This window comes from Rhipicephalus sanguineus, chromosome 7 (assembly GCF_013339695.2).
Source record: "Rhipicephalus sanguineus isolate Rsan-2018 chromosome 7, BIME_Rsan_1.4, whole genome shotgun sequence".
Classification (NCBI taxonomy): Eukaryota; Metazoa; Arthropoda; class Arachnida; order Ixodida; family Ixodidae; genus Rhipicephalus; species Rhipicephalus sanguineus.
This window is the reverse complement of record NC_051182.1, coordinates 120,033,161-120,056,428: the sequence shown is the minus strand read 5'-3', so window position 1 is coordinate 120,056,428 and position 23,268 is coordinate 120,033,161. Positions and strand designations below refer to the sequence as shown.

At 44.2% G+C, this 23,268-nt stretch overlaps 1 protein-coding gene across 6 annotated transcripts in view; it reads left to right on the top strand.

The window, feature by feature from the left end:
• LOC119399802 (uncharacterized) overlaps window positions 1–9,780 on the top strand; it is a 129,005-nt gene extending 119,225 nt beyond the window's left edge. For 3 of the 6 annotated variants that reach the window (XM_049417847.1, XM_037666655.2, XM_049417848.1), the window contains one exon: window positions 9,448–9,777. In XM_049417847.1, coding sequence (XP_049273804.1) covers window positions 9,448–9,638 — 191 coding nt within the window. In that variant the 3' untranslated portion in view covers window positions 9,639–9,777. Of the gene's footprint in view, window positions 1–9,447 lie in introns of all 6 variants that reach the window. The other 3 variants (XM_037666650.2, XM_037666654.2, XM_049417849.1) reach the window with 3 other exon arrangements.
• The last annotated feature ends 13,488 nt before the right edge of the window (window positions 9,781–23,268 follow it).

The window sequence follows — 23,268 nt, the reverse complement described above, 5'->3', positions numbered from 1 at the left end:
TGGCAACATGTAAATGTGTAAGCAGTAGTAGAAATATAAAGAGGGCAGTTAGAAGAATGAAGCAGAGATCTTATTTTGGTAGCGCGTTACAAAAGACATACTGCAGTGACCAGGCCGGAACCACAGTACAGAGACCTAGGTAATGTATGGGATGCAACATGACAGCTAAGAGAGCACTTGTGCTAATAATCAAATTCATCATCATCATCATCAGCCTGTCTACGCCCACTGCAGGGCAAAGGCCTCTCCCGTGTTCCTCCAATCAACCCGGTCCTGTGCTTTCCGGTGCCACGTTAAACCTACAAACTTCTTATTCTCATCATGATTTCATAAATTCCTTGAATAAATGTAGCAACAAGTGAAACATACGGTACGCGAAGATGTTTTCTGTTAGGTAAACGCTTGCTCTATTAAATCTAGCATCAGCACCAGTGGTGCTAAAGTTGTTAGAATCCTATTTGCATATAAGTTAATTCATTTCATGCAAGTCAAACGTACACATATGCAGCTTTTCTGGACACCAGCGGCCTAGTTCGCGTGAATGACACCACGTGGCGTATCGACCTTAAAGAATTCAAAAGTCCCGCCATGACGTATGCAGTGACGCGGCACTAAATAAAAGAGAATCAAAAGAAACAGTACACAGGCCACGAGACTGTCGCTTCACCTCGGTGCGCAGAAAAGAGCGCTGTTTGTCGACGTTATCTCGACGGCGACGACTGGCAATGAATTGGCAGTTTTTCTAGACGTGCCGTGCCAAATGTCTGGCCGTTATAGACGCGCCCACGATGTATCAAGAGAATCGCGTTTTTTTATTTGTTTGTTTGCTTAGTTTCTTGCGCTGCCGTACCGGTGAGCTTTTGGAGCAGCATGCTGCTTTCCGAGTTTCTTTTTGAGCTAGCGGGAAGCATTATGTTTGGGTACGAACAGGATATTGTGGTTGCATAATAACCGAATTTCCTTTGGTGTACCACTTAGGTGCTGCTCGTTTGCTCGTTGCGTTACCTCAAATTAAAACTGGATAAGTTTGAGAACGCTAGGAATGAGAGTAAAAAAAAGGAAGTTAAAGATAGTTTTTATTTGTTTTCATTTATTTCTTATTGAAATGTGACTGCCATCGCAAGCTTGGCGCCGTCTAAGCGGGTGTGCAAAAATGACACAGTCGTTGAAAGATGACCTTGTACACCGGAAAATGTGAACTTGGTTAGTTTTTTTTGTTAGGAATGAACGTATGGTAGAACATATACGACTGACGTGTTGTGTAATAATCTCTAGATCTGCTGTCTATCCCGCTAAAAAAGGCACTTATCTATCCTAATTGCATTTCTTCTTTTTTCTTTCTTTTTTTTATTTTTTTTTCTCACGGTCGACTGACTCATATGCTCGAGGTGATTGTCTTGAATCCTGTTGGCGCAGATACACCAATAGGTTACTCTAATGGGCTGGAAGTTCTCCTGAAGCTCTCCTATCATGTTCTGTAGGCGCAGTCTCTTTCAACTTTGCACTACAGCCAGCACAAATTCGATCATGAATCACCTACTGGCTCAATCGTCCGCTTCGATCAGCACAAAGAATTTCTGAAGAGCGAATTTTGGCGTTTTTGCGCTGACAACAACGATTGTTAATGCAACATAATATAGTAACTGTTCCTACAATCTCTCAAACCACTTCTTTATTCTGTATCACTCGTGATGTAGAGTACAAAATGCAATTGACTTGCTCAACAACGGGTCACAAGAAACACCAGAGAAAAGCGAACCCTTTAATTCCCCCTTCTTTCGTTCACCCAGCATATGAAAATTTCTTCCATTGTGAGTGGAGCTCCTTCTGTTGCCACGAAGATGTGCAGGCGTTCCAAAGGAAATCTTAAGCCTTTCTTTCCAGGAGGTTCCCTTAAGAGAACGATGGTGCTTATGCGCACAGGAATTTTGATTAGTAGTTCTTCACTCGTAGCAATGACTGAAAAATACCAGTCTTCAGCCAGATAAAGCCTAGCGAAATCTGCTTTTTCCCTTAATATCTACTGCTTTTCAAGCAGTAGTCTTCTTCCTCTGAAAGCCCAACGGAAAATGACCCATGTCGAATAGAATGATTACAGCTCCGCTCGAGGGTCTTCAAAACCGGAGCTTTTTTTTGTACTTCATGATGCAAAATATCAGCCGCGTATTGAATCCTGGAATCTTCTGGCTTGATAGGAATGTCAAAGCTGCGAAGACATTCCTGGCTGGGATTCTTTTTTGGCTCAAACGTGTAGGCCCACCTTGAAAGTACCTTCCACTGTATCGGGTAGTTTTGTCTCTATTGCAGATAAGGAAATCATAGTAAAATAGATAGTAAGAAATATATATTTCAATATTAAATTTTACTGCAACATAAAAGTTTCAATAGAAATACGCGCGAAAGCGACTAAGAAAAATTAATAATATTTCAGAAGACACGATAACTGGCATGTAGCCTCGACTTTAATAATAGGGATATCTGCACACAGGTGGAAAGTCTGGTTAATGCGCATCGATAGCACAGTGCTATCATAGATGCACGCGTTTTAGAAAACACCCTCTAGACATGGTATTCCCTCTCAGCTTTGTCTGAATGGAAATAGGTCAAAGAATTGAATTCCTGTGAATCTGATAACATGTTATTTTTTTTCTTAGATTAGGCCCTAAATCTGCCCTAAATGGTGGCTCTGCGCTGTACAGCACACTCGTGTGCTTTACAGCGCAGAGCCACCATTTAGGGCAGATTTTGTAGTGACGCGGAAATTACCTCCTTGATAGTGAGAAAGTTCAAATATGTATACACAGTAACCTTCTCAATATTTACTTATGGACAAATATTTGGGATCGTGGAACATGAGGTGAGCATGAGTGAGGTCACGCATTTTTAGAGTAAATACTTACTCTATCACTATATATATTCGCGATGTGCTTTCTTAAAGGGTCTGACAACCGACCGAAATGTGTCACAAGACCCTGGCTGTGAATTACAGTGACATAAACGAGCTTTTTTTATTCACCATATGATTAGGATTTGTATTGTTGAACTGCGCTTTGAAAGTCACAACGGCATGTCGCGTTGCCTGACGGGCAAGCCTTCATAGTGCACGAATGAGATGTGCAGAATGCTGTACGCAGTCCGCTGCTATTTACTAAAGAAAAAAATGCGTTTAAAATGAATCCGCACGTTATTAGGCATTCTCGATTTATTCTGTGCTTATAAAAGAGTAAAAGGAGTTGACGTTGAGAGGTGGCGTTGCCTTCGCGACTACTAGTGAACGCATGTCGAGCAACGGCGCATGCGCGCGGCGCTTTCTACATTGATTGAACTTCCAGGTAGCACACATCAAAAACCGGAAAAAAGGCATTCCGTACCGCTGGGGCTGTGGCATGGGCTTCGCAAGACACTGACCTACGTAGGCGGTGTCACGGCTGAAACGTTAGTAAAGGCATCTTTTCTTTTTTTAGTGAGTGCTACCCGCAAGGCATTCTCTACACACACGCACACACATTATATATATATATATATATATATATATATATATATATATATATATATATATATATATATATATATATATATATATATATATATATATATATATATATATATATATATATATATATATATAGTGCATTACCGACACGTTAGTCATAAGCCTGAGGCGAACAAGCAAGACGAGCTTGATCTGTTCATTAGTTTGATGAACCGTAATTAGGCTTGGCTCGGGAACACAGTGCGGAGGGCAATCTAGTGAGCGTCGAATACTTGCCTCATTGAATCGGTAAGCAGAACTGTAAAGCGAAAAGCGCTAGTTAGTTTTGAAGTCTTCTTCCTCGCTGTTTTCATTCACTCTGTTGTACATTGCTGCTATCATGGGTACCTCTCAAGGGAAAGTCATCAGTAAAGACAACATGCACGTGTCCATGCCTGGACTTCCCTCTTATTTACTCCCTCTTATTACTCTTTCAACGGCGTGAAGTGGCGTTGTGGCATGAAGGGCAGTGTGTAATCGGCTAATATTCCCTATGAAATTACCTATGCTTTTCAGGAAAGCAGCGTACACTAAAGAACGTGTTGAAAGGGTGTCGTTTCGCCTCACAAAAACAGTCCTGATATCGTGCATGCCTCTCGATTGCATTATTGCCGCGCGCCCGGCACTTCCAGGTCACAGATGGCATGCACGTTATGAGCGTGAGACAGCATTTTTCATAGGAAAGTGGCAAGTGCCGAGAATTCAAGAAAGGAAACGCAAGCCAGCAGCAAAGCAGCCGGTTGAAGATCTCTCGTCGTTGCTATGGCAATGGCGCGCGCGGGCGCGCTCGCTTCCGAGTCTACTTGCCTACCGTTTCGCCGTCTGTTCCGTGCACACCGGTCCCCGCCGCCGGGCTGCGCCAGTCAGCAAGGGGGGGGGGGGTTGGGTAAAGGGAGGGGGCACTTGCTGAAGGCCTTGACAGTTTGAGAGAAACACCTATTCTCATTATTCTTGTCGGTAAAACACCGCCTCCGTCAAACTTTTGGGAGCGGAGGCGGGCCCTACAGGCATACCCCCTAGCTACGGGCATGGCCTCTGGACTCCTAGGTGGCCCCGGTCGGTCTACGAAACTTCTTCCGAAGTACCACGGCCCGTACCGTGTGGTCTAGCAAGCCTCGCACTTCATATACGCCGTCAAGTCGCTTGAGACTTATTGTAATCAAACAATGTCGAGGCATGAGATTGTGCATATGGACCTGCTAAAGCCTCACTGTCACTGTGCAGCTGTCCGTAATTAGCCAGGATGGCTCTTTTCGGAGGGGAAGTAAATGTAATGCAAAAGAGCAGCACTACTTGCAGAAGCAGAGAACGCTGCTCCCGTAGAAGAAAAGGCGACGATTCGACAATACAAGCTTTGCGTTGGTTCTACTATTACTGGTTACGTTTCTGCGTCGTCTCTAATAGTAGAGTACTTCTTTAAAACGCTTCATTATATTACAAATGGCTGCCCTTATGCTTCCGTTGGTTTCGTTTTGTATTGCCTTCTTATGGTTGAGGTTAACTAAAATGTGGGTTCTTTTTCTTGGTTATTAGGTAATGGGTTGCGTGGTAATAAAAATAAAACATTTAAAGTTTACTTGCTCCATTTCCAAAAGCGAAACCGAAACTGCAGCAAATATCTTGGGTGCAATGCTCCAGCGAAAAAACAGGCAACTAAATCTTCAGCAGCGTTGTACTAGTAATAATAATTGCTGGAGTTCTACGTGCCCAAACCATAATATGTTTATGAGGCGTGCCGTAGAGGAGGGCTGCGGAAATTTCGACCACTTCAGGTTCGTAACGTGCATCTAAAACCAAGTACACGAGCCTCTAGCATTTTCGCCTTGTTCAAAAATGCTGGAGCCGCCGTCAAACCTGTGCCCTTTGGGTAAGCAGCCGAGCACCGTAACCGCTGTACCACCGCGGCAAACATAAGCAATTCTGAGAGAGACAAAAAAAAAGAAAAAAATCGCATTGGGATTCGAACCAAGGCCCCAGCGCTTGCGCGCAAACAGCCGGCACGGATGATCAACCCATTCAGCCACAGCGCGCGGCGGCTAGCCCGTGATACGATAGCTATTATAAAGATACTATGGTCAAACTATCCTTGCAACGCTCCTTGCAAGTGTCCCCACCTTCCAAAGAGCAGAAACAGAATGCAAAAGTGAAAACAGCTGCTTTCTGTTTGCAAAAATGCGCTGTAGACCATAATTCGATGTTTCACAGCGCAAGGAACGAGGACGACATTGGAAAACACACACAGCGCTGAACTTACAACTGACTATATTTTCAAACTTACAGCAATATATATGCGCTCTTCACCAGGAAAGAAAAAGAATAGAGCAAATGAAGCATACAAAAAATTCCAGAAAATATCGTAGAAGCCCAAACAATTTTGAAACGTGATAAAAAGTGCACGACTGCAGCTTCGCTTGCTCTTTCGAGCAACGAAAGTGAATTTCTCGTGATCGTAAAATATATGTGATATCGATGATGGGTTGTTGTTTCCTGCGACTACAATTTTTTGTACACCAGGCCTGCAATTGTCGCGTGACCAAAATCACGTAACATCGCACATCTACTTATGTGACTACAATCACGTAACAACTAGCCACGTGACTAAAAATCACGTAAAATCAAGTATTTAGTCTCGCCACTAAAATCCCGTAACGTCACGTAACTATTGACGTGACGTGTTGGCGCCAAAAACTTCGGAACAACCGGGTGCGCGGGGCAACCTCAGCGTCTGCACTGGACTCTGATAAAGATGTACTTTCTCTCTCACGTGACTAAAATCCCATCACGTAACTACTAGTGACGCGATATTTCCCCTTCAGAACCACGCAACAAGTGCGTACTCTGGGGAACCGACCGAAACCTGAGAAGAATAGATTATCCAAGCCTAGCCATATCCTATAATACTATACTAGCAAAACCTTGCACCTCTAGTAATAGCTTGGTATTACTAGCAAAACCTTAGAAGAAGCAAGGTCGAACGCTAGCTCCGCTTTCGGTTCCAGCCTTGCGCAACCTGCTGCGCACATTTTCATTTACAGATGTTTAAAACGGCATCTTATTGAGGTACGTTGAGGTGGGCTGCGAGTGCGTGCGAAAAGCTGCTGAATTACAGGATTTTCGTTTTGTAACTGGGAGCACCAGTCCCTGGACTTCCCGAAAGCTTTGATCCACACACGTCATATCACACGGACGTATCCAATGCAGCGCACAGTGCTTGTGATGTTAAAGGAGAAGGCATGCTGGTTTTTTTTTCTGTTCACGTAGGGCGATAGATATGATAAGAGATGAATAAAAATCCCAGTTTCACCGCAGGGACGATGAAATGAGTGCGATAGCAACAAATTAAGTAAAGCTGGCAGCTATCTCTTCTAGATCCAGTCTCGCGTAACTCTACAAAATGGTGCTGTAAGAGAACACAGCCACTCCAGGTAGGAAAGGGGATTTCGCACAGTCTCTGAGTTGAGAGCGCAGCATGTAGAAGGGTATATGAGCCGTCCGCTGATGCTTGTCGAGACAGCAATTTTGATTTCATTAAAGTTAAGGCGAAATCATTGCGCTGCTGTTGAAAAAGAACAAATATTTTTTCCTATTCTTTGATTGGCTTAATTATCTGTTGGTCTCATTAGTAGTGTCTAACAAAAAAAAAGAACCCCTCGAAAAATTCCACTTCCTTCGTTAAGATTACGACAGACACTTGCGTTAGCCCTAAAGTAAAAGCAACTGCAAAAACGTCTAACTTTGTCATTTAATTACTATGCCTCGCTTGTCTAAGCTTAGTTCGCTTCCTTTACGTTGCTGATTTGTAGGTACCTCAGAAGATCGTAACGACGTCATGAGAAGGGAGAAATAAGTTTCCACCACAATACGCGTACAAAAGTTCGAAAGAGCTTTGTTCACCATAACTTGATCAGGCGTTCTGTTCCTTAGGACGTTTATAAAAGAATAAAGTAAGAATTACAAATGTAGATCCGAACGATGTGATACGCGTGGAGTGTTTAAACATACACTAAAAAAGTCGTATAATAAAGAGAAAAAGAAACGGCAGCTCAAGATTACAGTCAAGAACCGAAACCGAAACGAAAGCTCTTTTTTGTTTCGGCGGCGACATCCTGTGCGAAGCTGTGGAACTAAGTCACGGGCTGAAAAAAAAATGCTGATCCGTCGCCAGGAATCGAACCGATGACGGCGCGGTTATGCCGCGCTCTGAACTTGAGCGGTCAACTCGCTCGGCCACGGTGGACGCCGTGTCGCCTGTGGTAAGCAAGGGTTTATCAATTTACCACAAACATTTGAGCGACCGCGCTTCAAAAAACGCGTTAGGGAACAATGTTATGCCAATTGCGGCAAGTTGAGAATGGCTTTAAACGAAAGCTGAGTGTCAGGACTACATGTGATTTCCTGACCATTAACATAACTTGCTTAGTTTTACGACAGTGACCGTTTTGTCTCGAAAAACAGGCCACATTTTCCGTCGTTTCCATAGACTCCCATTGTACAATCTTTAACTGCTCTGGGAACAAAATTGAAGCTTACTGCAACATGATCGCTGCAGTCCTCTCGTGCGTTTAGGTTCCCAGAAGCGCTCTGTTGTCTGCGTTTTTCAACATTCACCCTCTACACTTAATTATTCGGGAAAAACTCGCCAGTTCCATTGAAAACGCGCTAGCTTCGCGCCGGGGCCGCCAGGGGCGCTGGCTGCGATGTGTCCACAAAAGCTGGATATGTCCACGAGATCCTTCATATCGCTGATATGTAAAATCCACGAGACACAAACAACCCCATTATTGCACGCATCGCATTTCGTTACTGAGCAAGATGCAAGAGAATCTTCAATAACGACACTGTAGCAACATCAGAATTTGCGCGATAGGCGCTGCACACAGTGGAATACGCGGCGCATGGCAGTGGCTAAGAGCAAGGGTCGTGGCATTGACGCAACTAAAAAGAAAAGAAGCAAACAATAGGTACGTGGGCTGGGCGTAGACGTCCGCGCGCTTGTGTTCCTCATCTTCTGCCCTCACTGGGGGACTCTGGCGGAAAAATAAAATTGCGTCACTGCCCTTAGACTTATTCAGATGGCTTAGTGGCACCAGTACCAGCTTGAGAAGCGGAGCTTGGCTAGCGATTATTGTTTCGCATGGTTGTGCTGTGATAGAAGTTTCTTCTATCTTAAGATACACGATACATTATCGAATGTATCGGAATTACAGATACAGATACTCGTCTTTCGAGACGTATCGCGATACAGATACAAGATACCCATAGAGTATCTAAGATAGTATCTAATATACATGTATCTTCGATACTGCCCAGCACTGCCATACATGACCACGCCTGCTAAGCGCTATATTGCCATGACATGCGGAAACACATACGAAAGGCATATGGCTCTAATTAAGCTTTCTGCGCCTCAAGTGGTGTTGCACTGGCTTCAGGATCGGCTCACACTTGACAGATTCAAGGTACCAATTAATTGCCTCACAGACTGGTGATCTCCGTTGGGCTGATGACGTCACGTGATGCGTCACTATCTTACGTCATCGCTCTCTCGTAGGAGCACATGTGGGTTTTTGTGTTCGTGGAAGGACGCCAAAAATAATGGGTATATCATTGAAACATCTAGTGAAATACAAAAGACAAGGACAGTATGACAACCGAACGAAGACAAGTGCTTGAATTTTTTCCGTCTTCTCCCTGTCCCCGTCTTGTGTCAAGCGCTAGATGCTGAAATGGAATACCAAGACACCCAAACTTACATTATTTCATGTGTGTCATTTATAGCTTCGCTGTAAAATGATGTTAAATCTGATAGAGATGTATGTTTTGCAAGTTCACACATCGATATACTTTCGTACGGAAACAGTACATCCTGGTTGCCCATTGATGTTTGGCTCAGATGTGTGTTATCACAATTTCAGCTTCTCAAGAAGCTCTACCAGAAGCGCGCACTGATGGCTCGCAAGTTGCGACAGTCCAATGCATCCTGTGGCTCGAACATGGAACAAACGAGTCCGAAGCTGAACCGTGCAGGAAGGTCTTGCAAGATAGGTGCGGAGGTACTTTCCATACCACATACAACAAGACGAGTTGCCCGCCTGAAGATAATTAACATTGTAGCACTGCATTTTAATAACTACAATTTCCTCAAATATTAAATAAATCTACGTGTTGTTTTTGTATGTTTGAAACGTCATCCCGCTTTTTGTATTTAAATACGCAGGTTTGAATTGAGTAAACCAGCGTACTAATAAAAGTATTATTCCAAGCATTCAGCTCTGTTTATGCGCATTTTCCGTTTATCTGTGTGCGCTGGCGCCCTTTCTTGCTACAGCGAAAAAAGATATTTTATAAGCTGTAAAATACACAATTGAACGCACAAACATTGATAGCACACCTTTGATAACCTTGAGTTATTTAACGTTTAGCCACATTCGAGCGTTTTAGCATTCGCGCGATTCCCTCTGCCCAAACTGTTTGCACCATGTCAGAAAATTGAATGTGCTACCCTATTCTTAGCAAATCAACCCTATAGCCAGCTCTATGGCAAATCTACACGTAAGTTTAGCAGTGTATGCGATAATTATGAAGTCATTCATTCAGAAAAGAAACGAAACAACGCTGGCAACCATAGCGTCATGATTAACACATTCGAGCGAGCACTCATAACCAATTGGCAAAGAATATTTAAAATGCTATTTTATAACGCCAAACGGAACTAACACGATGACATATTAGTCGGGATACCCAGGAGCAAAACATAACTTGAATATATATATTTTTAGGAGTGACCTCAACTTCAGCTACAGTGTATTTTCGATATTTATCTACCTGGCTTTAGTCGGCTTCTGCAGCGTGTATCTCTTGTATAAAATGGTACTTTAAATGTGCCTAATGTACAGCCGCACATGGCCGCTTTTATCCAATGTGTTGCTATATCTAAGGCGTCTTTCATATCCGATTCTACTTCGCCAGCTCTTAAGGGCCTTTTGACATCAACGACCACAGCCTCAAAATTCGAAAACTAAATCTTTCAATACGCCTCTCGTAGACAGTCATCATCGCCTCAAAACGCAATCCCACTATTAGTAGAAATCAGGCATTCGGTTGTCGGAACCAAGGACCTCTTCCACAAGACCACTCATGGAACCTCAATTACACAATACATGTACATATCAGTAATAAACGCAACAAAGCCGCGTAAAGGTTGAAACAAAAAGACTGGACGATTCTGAAGAGCAATCTGGTTGCTTCTATGTTGTTTGTAGGTTATAGTCAGGTGATGCAGGCTGTTTCTAGGTTGCTTCTAGGTCATTGCTAGGGTTCATTTAGGTGATGCTACGTTGTTTCTACGTTGATTCTCAGCTCAAAGACATTCGAATTGCGCCACCGACAGTCACAGACACGACAGGGATATCCAAACTGCAGAGACGCAACCTCGCGCTGAACCCAAGCGTTTGCACATCTCATAGAACTACGGGCACGTCGTCGTGGGTGTAGACCTTCCATCGCTTCGGGGTTGCCGTCGCTTCGCAGCCATTTGTAGGCCTAACTGTTGCCTTCTTAATGTTTATTGTACCAGTGGCGAATAATGAGATTTACCCAATTTTTCTGTCACATACCCGTTTATGATGATAAAGTGGAGAATATCAAGATTTACCCAATTTCTGTGGCACATATTCGTTTATGGTGATGATGGTTTTTGATACGCCGGACAAAGAACGATTTGCTAAACGGCTTGGCTGTTGATAACTGCAATCGCTTATGTACGCCTTCGTTTAAGGCAGAATACAATCACTGGCTTTTGACTCCATGTATTGAAAAAATGCGCATTAGCCAGGTTCTAAACTGTTCCGTTTTAACCTAAATAATTCCATTTTATGCAATAAATAACTACGTTTGTTTATGAGCGTCCTTGAGTCTGCTACAAATATGTCACCGCCTTTTGAGTCTAAATATTCAACAGCCTACACATCAGACAGCTTCCTAATTGCTAATGGCTCCTAGTGAGAAAACGGATTTCTGTGTAAGCAGCAAATAAGCATTATCTGGTTAAATAGAGAAATGTAGGGAAGTCAAGGCAGCATAAAGATCAGCCCAGATAAGTTACGGCACATATCTATCCGATTTCCTGGAACTAAAGAAGGAAAGGGAGTAATTTACAGTCATATACAATATAATTACGAACTAAAATGTAAGCATTTAACAAAAGCGCGTTCGTTTGTTGTTCTTGCCACCAGTACTAATAAAATCTACATTATTTCTGCTTGCACACTGAGCTTGAGGTCTACACTGTGTTTGGAACCCAGTTGTTGAGCGGTCCCAGACAGAGCTGCCGAGTTGTCATTCACAAAATATTTGTACTTTGTTATTTCTTTCATCCATTTCTTTTTTTTTCCATGGCTGGCCATTGACTTTGCAATAGCGAACAATAAAAAAAACACGCTTACTTACAGTCTCATTGCCTTTTACGTAATTCTTTACGAAAATGGTGTAAATATTGAATAGAAAAGTGCTGAACGCTATTTCACTTATGTTCTGCTCCAAGAAAATGACTTGCTTATAAATGCAGGACCACAGCCCTCTAGCTGTCGCTTAATCGCATGAGTAAGTATTGCGCGCTTATTCAAGATTGTCTCGATAGTTCCGCAATGATGGGACATTTGATGAGCAAGCCGCTCAGCAGAATTACTCCTTTTGCATGAGTTCTAACATATTTCGGAACCGGCATCCATGAATGGAGACCCCACCACGCGATATAAGATACGTTAACGCGAGAAGGAAAGAGAGAGAGAGAGTGAAAGAACTTTAATTATGCCCTCAAGAAATGGATCATGGAGACCTTATGGGCTTCCTGGTCAACCAATCGAAATGAAGCAAAATAAAGGCGAGCAAGTTGGTACCGATTCATTCTTGTATAACAGAAGCGCAAAAAGGACAAGCACAAGGGTGTGCACTTTCTTGTCCTTGTCCTTTTTGCGCTTCTGTTATACACGAACGAACCAATAGAAGTTCACTTGCGAGGAACTCATTACGCTATAAATCATAATTTTTGTGAACTAGGGATGTAGCCACTATGCCATTTTTCTTCATTCTGCGGAGAACCGTGGTAGCCGCTAAACACATGTAAGGCATTATGTGCAGTTTGTTGATGCTCTGCCTGATGACGATGAAGAATTATAACAGATCTCTTTGTAATGGTTTGGAAGCATTCAACCCTCCACTCGTTGTGCAGTTCGCATTGTGCGACGTCTGGTTACAGAATTCGCGTTGTGTGACGCCTGGTTGTTATATTACTCTTCTACCACGCTATATTACATATGTTAATGTGGTTTCTTCCCAACATGAAGCATGAATAGGGTCTTTTTGCAAAGTAGTTTGAAGCACCGGAACGGGTGTGATGCGTGATCGTTAGACTATCTTGACCTGTCGTCAAGAAGGCAATAAAGAAAGAAAAACGGTATGGCTCTGTGGTGCAATACTGGGCTCCCACGCAAAGGGCCCAGGTTCGAACCTCGTTCTATCAAGGATTTTTTTTTCGTCTTATTTTGCGCAATAGTGGTTACGGATACCGGCGGCGGCGGACAACTACGGCGCCAAAAACGGCCGCTGTTGTGAACTCGTAACAGCTTTCACCGTAAAATGTATCGTAGCTCCACTATTGTGAAACTTGAGGAAGTCCGTAGCATGGGTACCCAGTGCTTCCCGCTTGTAAAATTCCCACTGCTCCGTTTACTAAAGCGTCGATGACGCCAATGATTGCGGTGAACATGTAGGGCTTTGCCGGCACGTGTAGAATATTATGGTGAATTCCATTTGTGGATCCGGAGTGGCCGACGAACTCTGCACCTGAGCACTCCACTGCGGCGGAGAGCAACCCAAGGAAATCTGCCAATGGAACACAAGCGCCCTCGCCAGAGTAAATAGTAGGGGGTGCTTGCACACACCTGCTTCGCAAGCGCTTAGCATTCCTCGCGTTTCACGCCGTTTTCGCTTTCACGAGCGCGAGCGGACAGAACGGGCGCGGTCGGACAGCGCATTGCACCGCGCACGCGGTACGCCGCGCTCTGCGCAGGCGCGGGGAGCATGCGACTTCCGGTCGAATCCGCCGCTTTTCGCGGAGTTGAGAGAGCTGCTCCGTGGAGTTACAGTGGAGTGAATCTGGCAGCAGGTAGCGGTGCTGCTCCGGATCTGCCAATGAAACACACAGGGAGCACTCTCAATCTGCCAACGAAACAGACTTGCTCTCAATGGAGTAGAAAAACTGCTACCGGATGTACTCTGAATATGCCAATGGAACTCACCATTATTCGGGAGACTCCCAAACTCGGCGTGCGACATGCGCGCTACTTTTTGCTGCGCTTTATCAACTGCTTGCTTGTTACGGCAGTTGAGATACGCCTCGTTTGGAGCGAGTTCCGTGATGTTGTTTTCCTTATCAGATTCAGCAACGCAGCGCCCGCGAAGCGCAAGGGCAGGGACATTCGCTTGCTCTGCGGGGCGGTGGCGCCCTCTCTGGTGCATCGCCGGAGTCAGTCGCAGGATTCCGAAATACTTTTAGCGATCTTAAGTTATCTATTACGATTACTTCTTGGTTATTTTTAACATTTTGCGTTCATATTAAGGTGGTTGGCCACCTTCAAAAGTCGCATTTTTTTCAAGAGGTCGATTTTTAGTTTTTTCTTTTTGTGAACGCCCAAACGTTCAAAAATATGTTGCAACAAAAATTATCCTCCCATCATCATTAGTTTGCAAGTTAAACCATGTTTTACGTACCCCGTGCTTGTATAGTGAAACCGAAATGACATTGTGTTTTTTTTTTTCGAATGTAAGTGCTGTTCCGTCTATATTAATGACATTCAAAATACTTTATAGATTTCATTGTGACTGTTACATAAGAGGATCTCATTAAATATAACTTTGTGTTTCTAATTGTTTTTAAATCTCTAAAAACGGCCACAGGGGGACGCACACCTCTTGCAAGCTCGGAAATCTTTCTTTGCGTTTTTCTGAAAATGAGAATTTGCTCCAAGTCGTGTGACGCCAATATTCATAGCTTTTTTCTCAGTGCGTACTTCGAACTGAAATTTTGTTTAATAGTTTACAACGTAAATATCTGTGCAATGAACTAGAATAAAAAAAATGATGGAATAGTTTTAAATTCACAGCCAATTTCGCATAAAGGTTCTGTCTAAACTAGCTCTTTCTCCCCGTCTTTTTGGTTTTTTTGCCATTACTACCTTGATAATTGCTGCATAATATTTTTCCTGGTTCATTGCTCAGCTCCAATCTTTAGTTACACAAATACCAAAGCTTTACTGAATTAAGCTACCCATTATTCACTTATCACTGCTGCCGTGACAACCACTTTTAAGGCAATCTGAAAAATATCACCTCCCAAATAATAAATAATCAATATTTTGTATTATAAATTGCTGGATTAGTTAGATAAGACATGCTTGTTTTGAAGAAAAAGTGATTTCAACGCTGGAAGCTCCTAAATGTTTTTTTTTTTTTTTTTTTTTTTTTGAGTGGCCTACCACCTTAACCCGGTTTCGAGCATTCTTAGCCTTGCCACGGCCTGTACTGAGCGCTTTACTCTGAGTGTTCTCACGCCACATGAGATGTAAGGATGGATGCCACTCCGGGCCCCTAAAGTGATCCGCACTTAAAGTACAGTGTAGCCTGAATGCACGTAAGAATAATTAAATATATCGCGAGAATTTCTACATTGCAAGCATTGAGGTGGGCAAAGCTTTTCCGACCCTACACCCGTAATGTATTATTTAAATTAAGAGAGCTATTCGTTGGGCAAGTTGGTGATCCATAATGTTACTAACAGCGCAAAAAATGACGAAGGACCAGGAAGAAACACAGACAAGCGCTGGTCTATTTTTCTTCCTGGTCCTTCGTCCTTTTTTGCGCTGTTAGTAACAGTATTATTTTTAAAAAAGCTTTAAATGCATTCTTCACAGATTGTGCGAACGCAAAATTTTTTAAAGAGATCTTGTTTATCCGCAAGCAAATTATTGCTATCAATTCAGGTGTTAAGGCTTTAGTCAAGGGTACTGTCACGCAGTTGTGACGGTGTAGAAGGGTGCAGAAATAATCGTAAATACGGAACCCCTTAATGGGCGAACCTCTACCCAAAAAAATGAAGACTGAAAGTCCAAGCAACGCACACTGTATACTGATAGGGGCAAGCAGAAAGGATCATCGGTGGAACAGGTCTTCTTTTATACATGTGTTATCGAACATATGCAGAATTATCAATGTGCTCACGTAGGCACCCGAAAACTTAACTAGTCGCATCCTGTGCGTAGTCTTACAAGAACAAAAGCAAACAATTATGAAGTTTCCCAATCATAGTGGTGTGACCTGCGGCTAGGGATGCTAACAGTACTTCTGAGTGGAAGCTGATCACATAAAAAGAAAGGAGGGCGCGGGGCAGTATAATCGCCTGTGGTCGTGCTTTTTTGCTTATAGCTTATAAAGCGATACTTTTCTGCTGAGAAATTAGTCATGCAGAGCAACCAGCGTTACAAGTTCCAGACGACCTCTTGCCGGATGCGCAATCATTCATATAATGAGCATGATAGAACGCGCTGTAGTAGCTCTGAATTAGAACACCGCTGGCACAGCGTCTGGCCTCAGCCTTTTTGCACCAGTGCCTCCTCTATTGTTTCAATGCTAGTTAAATGAGCCCCATACAGCCGTTCACCGCCCTCTCCTATCATCGTTTAGCGTTCGCGTCAGCTTTGCATTCATTGGGGGGAGTACCCTTCAGGGGGCACCTCAAAACGAAAGTTAGAGGAGGCACGAGTATTTTTTTTTGTGTGTGGGGTGGTGTCATGCCCAAGAGCCTACATGACCTACGCGTCTTAGGTTGAGGTCAGTCTTCGATACACCACATGCCACCAGCGCACCGCCACCCGCCATAACACATTGTTGTGTGATAGAGAGAGAAGCTGCGAAATCGCTCTATTTGGTGCCCTGCTGTGGGAGTGCCTTTGCCGGGTTCTTGCGGCCGCACCGAGTAATCGCAGTTCATTCTCGACAAGACGGAGCCGACGGTAGCGGTAGTACATTAGAGAGTTTTAGCACTGGGGACCCCAAGTCACCTGCGTACGCACGCTCTTGCGTTCCTTTGTACTCCCAGCCGCATCCACGGAGAATACAAAAGAGCGCAAGGGCCCGCGCGCCCCCAAGCTCGCGGGAACCCAGCACTAAAACTCTCTATTAAATGATGGTAGCGAATCCTGAAGATCAGAAATACCCGTATGCCGCGTACCGCTGTGCAGTAACCACTACACAAAGGGCGTGCGAATGTCCTGCTTTCCAAACAGCCCAGGACAACGAAAACTTTGGCCCTCTTAAGTGAAACGAGCTCATCATCGCTCTAGTACAACTGAGAGTATCTATTATACACGTATGAATCCAATTGTGTACGATTATTTTTGTGTGCTTCAGTGTTCTCCGCCAGCTGCGCCGTCTCAGTTATTGTTGTCTATATCTTCATTTTTCTCTGTCAGCGCACTCCATAAGCTGCGCTGTCTTCATTTTAAATGCGACGCATTTCTTAGCGAATCTAAGGCACCGTGAGCGTTTCTATTTGCGTATCTATCTATCTATCTATCTATCTATCTATCTATCTATCTATCTATCTATCTATCTATCTATCTATCTATCTATCTATCTATCTATCTATCTATCTATCTATCTATCTATCTATCTATCTATCTATCTATCTATCTATCTATCTATCTATCTATCTATCAACCTACGTCTGGGTGCTCTCGTGATCGCCAACTCAGCTTGGTGTACACCGAAATTGGCATGGGAGGTAAGAGGGTTTGACGAATTTGACTGTCTGGTCATGACATGAATAACGTGAAAACCCTGTCGCGTACGTCTTCAACCCTTTTCTGCAGACACGTGTGGCACATACCCGTTTACCACGGGCCGCGGTGTACGGGTATTCGCCACAGGTGAGTGACAGTTTATATCTACCCAGGAACGGCCAGGACCGAGATTGGTAACTTAAAAGCGTGATCGTTAAGAAAAACCAACATCTACAGCATTGAGTCGACGAATGCAAAGAAGAAAACTCAAGATTTCAGCAGGAATCAAAATCCAGCATTCTGCGGGGTAGTCAGGTATTGTAACACAGAGCTACGCCACGTCTTGAAACTGCTTTGGAAGAGAGACCATATAAAGGCCTCATGTCGGTGCAGCGTGAATTGTGGTTGCGCTGCTGGCTATCTAATTTAATAACAAAACAATAAAGATTACTTATGCAGTCCCATGATAGAGGCGTCATACTGGGTCAACGTCAATTGTGGCTCCAGTCTTCCCTACGCTTTTATAGAAGTCTAATAAACATTCCAGACACTGCCTGCATGAACCGTCGCCTGCATGAACTAGACCCATCGAGGAAGCTCCAAGTTCCATCGCACCTCTCCCGCCGTGATGCAACTTTACTGTGCCGCCTGTGGTTAGGAGTAGCTTTCACGAAGGCGTACTCTTTTCGCATAGGAATGGCAGACACCTCAAAATGTGACTCGTGCAATAGCAACGAAACGATAGAACATCTACTGTGTTTCTGTGGACGTTTTGTGAACGAACGAAACGTTCTGCGCGATGCGCTGAACAAGTTAGACGAGAGACCGTTTTCCGAAGAGAAGATCCTCGGATCGTGGCCCTACGCATCGCAGGCCAGCAAAGCGACGCGAGCATTACTGCTGTTTTTAAAATCGACCGGCTTAACCGACCGCTTGTAGGCATTCAATGGACAGGTGCATATGTACCCTGACAGTGCCTTCTTCCCTCTTCTTTCTTTCTTTTAATCCCTTCATCCCTTCCCCCCAGCGTAGGGTAGCAAACCGGACGCGCGTCTGGTTAACCTCCCTGCCTTTCCTTCATTTCCTTCCTCCTAATAAACATTACATTACACCATCACATCGTAAAGTGCCCTTCGTTTCGATAATCCTAATGTCTGACATTAGCCATCCCTATTGAAAATTCATCCACCATGAGGAATGGTGGATTCCACCATCCACCATTATGGTGGATTATGGTGCTGGAAGATGGTGGCACGTGGTGTATGCTGGATGCTGGCGTATGATGGATGCTGGAGAATGACGGAGCGTAAAACGGCTCTACAGCGTCGGCACCATCGTGCCTAGCCGTCACATATAAATAATTGTATAGAAGGCGATGTAGATAGCACTAGTACAAAAAAAAATAAAAATAAAAACCATCGTATGCAAAAAAGAACGTCCGCCACCGGGAATCGAACCTCCAACCTTCGGATCCCGAGCCGAATACTTTACCACTACGCCACGCTGACACTTGCTCAGAGACTTGCAAAATGGCTAGTCAACATACTAATAAACTGTTTGACTTCAGCTTTGTATGTCTCATACTGGAGACAGAGGCGCTCTTCACATCCTACTAAAATTTGCGTAGTTATTAAACGCAAACAAACTGCTGCCGGTAACGAAGGGCACGTCGCTAATGGCAACAGCGCTAACTTTCTTTTAGAATTCAGAACGTAACTCCAGAGAAATATGTCAAGTGGAGCGAGGAGCGCGAGTATAGTCAAACGGGTGTTACTGGGAAGTTTTAATAGCCGTTTCTCGCTTTTTCCAAAGTGCGACATGTGCAGAGGCTTTCTGTCGACTCTAATCTCATTCGATAAATACGCGCGTACGATTGATTGAGTCTTGTGATGTGTTTTTTCTTTTTTGCGCAGCCGTGCCAGCGCACTGATCTGACGCTGTATCATTAGCTACAACTGCATAACAGCTGGGCTAAAACAAGTGCAGTGCGCGGGAAAAATATGCCATCATATTGGTTCAGTAAGGCGCACGAATTGACAAGTCTATGTTCTCGCATACGTGTCAGAGAAGCGCCGGCGAGTGCGACCGGCGGCGGTTGGTGACCGGAGGCGTTTGCTGGAACCGCGTCGCGTCTATGCTCATCGCTCCTTGTGCGGACACCGTACACAAGAAAAAAATGCTTCATTTAGGTTAGCCGATGCCACAGGTGTGCTGTAAAGTCATTCGTACTCACCGGAATCGTGAATACTGAAACCAGAAGCGCCGATAACACGTAGACGGACTCGGTCGCTACGCTATGCCTAACCTTTGGTGGCAATCATGGTGGTAGAATATGATGGTGGTAGTCATACTTGGTGGGGCTTATCTCGACGCAGGCCGAAGGTAAAAGTTTGTGCATTTTAGCCTTGCCTGCATTTTCACTATTACCTTAAAGTGCCGCTGAGGTAAGTGAGTGTGCAAGAATTGCCAGAGTTGCGTTTCAAGCGTGGCGGTATCAAGCGGAAGCTGTTTTCTGGTCTCCCCGCTGGAAGGACTGATTTACTTCTCGGCAAATGCGCGGCGATGTACCACAGTTACTGTCGCTGTTCACACCGACACTTCTAGACTTGTAAACATCAAAATGCAGCAGCAGATCGCGGATGTAAACCTGATAAGTACGTGCGTAAAATGTAAACATTCACGGCTGCTGTGCTCCAGAAACCTTGTGGCGGTTATTGGCGCCGCATGAATAAAAAAATAGTGCTGGAAAGCTTAATAATCGGTGTTGGGTTCTTTGAACTGCATATATTTCTGCACATTCAAGAGGAAAACATTAGAACTGACAGCGATTTCACATAATGTCACGTTCACTTCCATCATGCCACCGTCATCCATCATGCTTCCATCCTGCCACCGTCATCCAGCTTGTTCACCAAGTCATCCACCAAAACATGTTTTGCTCGCCACCATCAGCCAGCATTTTCCACTTAACACCAAACGAAGCTCGCCACCACCACCACCATCTGCCACCATTTTTTCCACTCTCGCCATCATCAGCCATCATGACCACCACAGCTTCCACCACATCCACTATTCTTTCCACCTTGTCCACTATTGCTTCCACCATGTCCAGCAAGATTTCCAGCATCCACCAACCCACGATTTTCAATAGGGATGCCATAAGAGAGAGAGATAAACTTTATTTACAATAAAAAATTCTTTTGGGGGGAGCCCTAGTCGAGGGCCCCACTGGCCTTGGCCGCCCGTTCAACCTGGTCGATCAGCGCTTGGTGATCGGCCAGGTCTGAGCTGGACAGTCGCGCCGCCCACTGCTCAAACTTGTGTGTTGGTATCGTGCCTGTGTGTGTCAGGTGTGGGGAGTGTTTAGAGCAGCCCCAGGTAACGTGATAGAGTGTAGGGCTTCCTCCGCACCAGGGGCAGGAACTTCGATAGCACGTAGGGAACATGGCGTGGAATCTTTTTAAGTGGGGATAAACCCCAGTTTGAATTTTTCTCCAATTTGTTGCCTCCTCTCCTGTTAGGCGTTTGTCGGGAGGGGCGTATACTTGTCGGGTAAAACGCAGATGGGCAAGCAGGTCTTTTGCGATTGTGGGGTTGTAGGTGTCAGAAGGCGCGGGGGTTCGGAAATCTGCTGAGGGGGCCAGAGCCTGTGCTCGGAAAGTTAATGCACGAGCCGCGGCCTCTCATTTCCCTCCAACCCTGCGTGAGCCGGGCACCAGAAGATTGTATGGTCGTTATTGACGCGACGCTTTATTAAACCACGGCATCCACTGGGAATTCTGCCTCGGAATAAGAGAAGACAGGCTGCCTGGGAGTCCGTGACGATGGTGCTGTCATGTCCTTTACGTTCGGCGGTATGTATGGCCAGCGCGATGGCCCTGGTTTCCGCCTCCGCCACTGAGGAGTCTCTGAACGAGAGCACATTTACTATTAAGTTATCCTTTAAACGCCAGTGTAGTGCACGTGCCTGGCAAGGCCACAATCTGAACGCAACTCCTACATTTCCAAAAACACATTCTTCCACCTCGTAACGCTTCACATAGCCAAAAATATGCAGCATAGAACTACTCGTTGAATGCTTCGAAAGAAACCGATTCCCACAAGGCGTGGCATCTGCCGAATTTTCGTCTAGGAAGGAGACGGGGAGAAAGGAAAGGCAGGAATGTTAACCAGTCTAGAAGGACCGGTATGCTACCCTACATTGGAGGAAGGGATGGGGGAGATATAAAGATAGAGAGAGAGAGAGAGGAGAGCACGCACGCACAAAAAGTCACACAGATTTCACGGTCATCATTACGACGTTAGTCTATAACCGACGGTGCAGGTCTGAGGTCTTCAAGCAGTTGAGCACTGCCTTCGTCGCCTTCACCCGCGATGACCTATCAGGACGACATTCCAGAATTTTTGTCATCAAAGATATAGATTTTGTCTATATGTTTGATGCGTGTACGGGCTCTGCCAGCTGGGCTTTTGCTGATGTTTTAACCACCGAGTTGTTTATTATTGAGGTAAGGCGATGCAGAGTGAAGAAAAAACTATCATCATCATGACGGGTATCTACTTCCTAACACGTTGCTCAGCCGGCGCTTTCTCAATTCGTGCTCTTCTTCGTTTACTTAAGACCTCCCTAGTTCAGGTTAGTTGTTCACCAATACATCATCAATTAAGGTCATGCTAATTAAGATCTTGTTAAATAAAACCTAGCTAAAAAGGCATTGCTAATGAAGACCGATGCAATTAAGAACATACTCATTAAAATGGTATCTTCACTTTGCCACGATTAAACTCCGCTAAGCAATATAGTTCCACATTCTAATTAATTCTAAATATTGAACAGACTGCACATATGATAAGCACGTCACGATCAGTATATGTCTCGTGATTACTCACCCAACTTTATTTCGAGTAATAAATATCGAGAATTGTTCGCGGAAGCCTTAGTTTGAGCAACACTTCAAGCACTGCTTCGTAATTCTAAATATTGAACAGACTGCACGTATGATAAGCACGTCACGATCAGTATATGTCTCGTGATTACTCACCCAACTTTATTTCGAGTAATAGATATCGACAATTGTTCGCGGAAGCCTTAGTTTGAGCAACACTTCAATGACTGCTTCGTAATTCTAAATATTGAACAGACTGCACATATGATCAGAAATTCACGATCTGTATGTGTCTCGTCATTACTCATCCAAATTTATTTTGAGCAATAAATTTTGACAATTGTTTGCGGAAGCCTTAGTTTGAGCCATACTTCAATGACTGCTTCGTAATTCTAAATATTGAACACACTGAACGTATGATAAGTACGTCACGATCAGTATGTGTTTCGTGATTACTCATCCAAATCTATTTCGAGCAATAAATGTCGACAATTGTTCGCGGATGCCTTAGTTTTAGCCACACGTGAATCACTGCTTCGTAGTTCTTAATACTGAACAGACTGCACATATGATCAGAAATTCACGATCAGTATGTGTCTCGTGATTACTGGCCCAACTCTATTTGGGGCAATAAATTTCGACAATTGTTCGCGGAAGCCTTAGCTTGAGCCACACTTCAATAAGTGCTTCGTTATTATAAATATTCAACAGACTACACATATGATAGGTTTGTAACGGTGAATATATATCGCGTTATTACTCATCGAGTTCTGTTTCGAGCAATAAAATACTGCACTTGTTCGCGAAAGCCTTGTTTTTTTCAGCCACAGTTCAATCAGCGCCTTGTAACTTAAATGGTGGATAGACTGCGCACGTCATTATCTTAATGCTTTGCATATGTAATTTGATCACTCACCGGATTCCACTTCGTGCAAAAAATAACGACACATTTTCGCGGATGCCTTCGTGTAAACCGCATTTCAATCATGGCCTTCTGACTCTGATAAGGCATCAT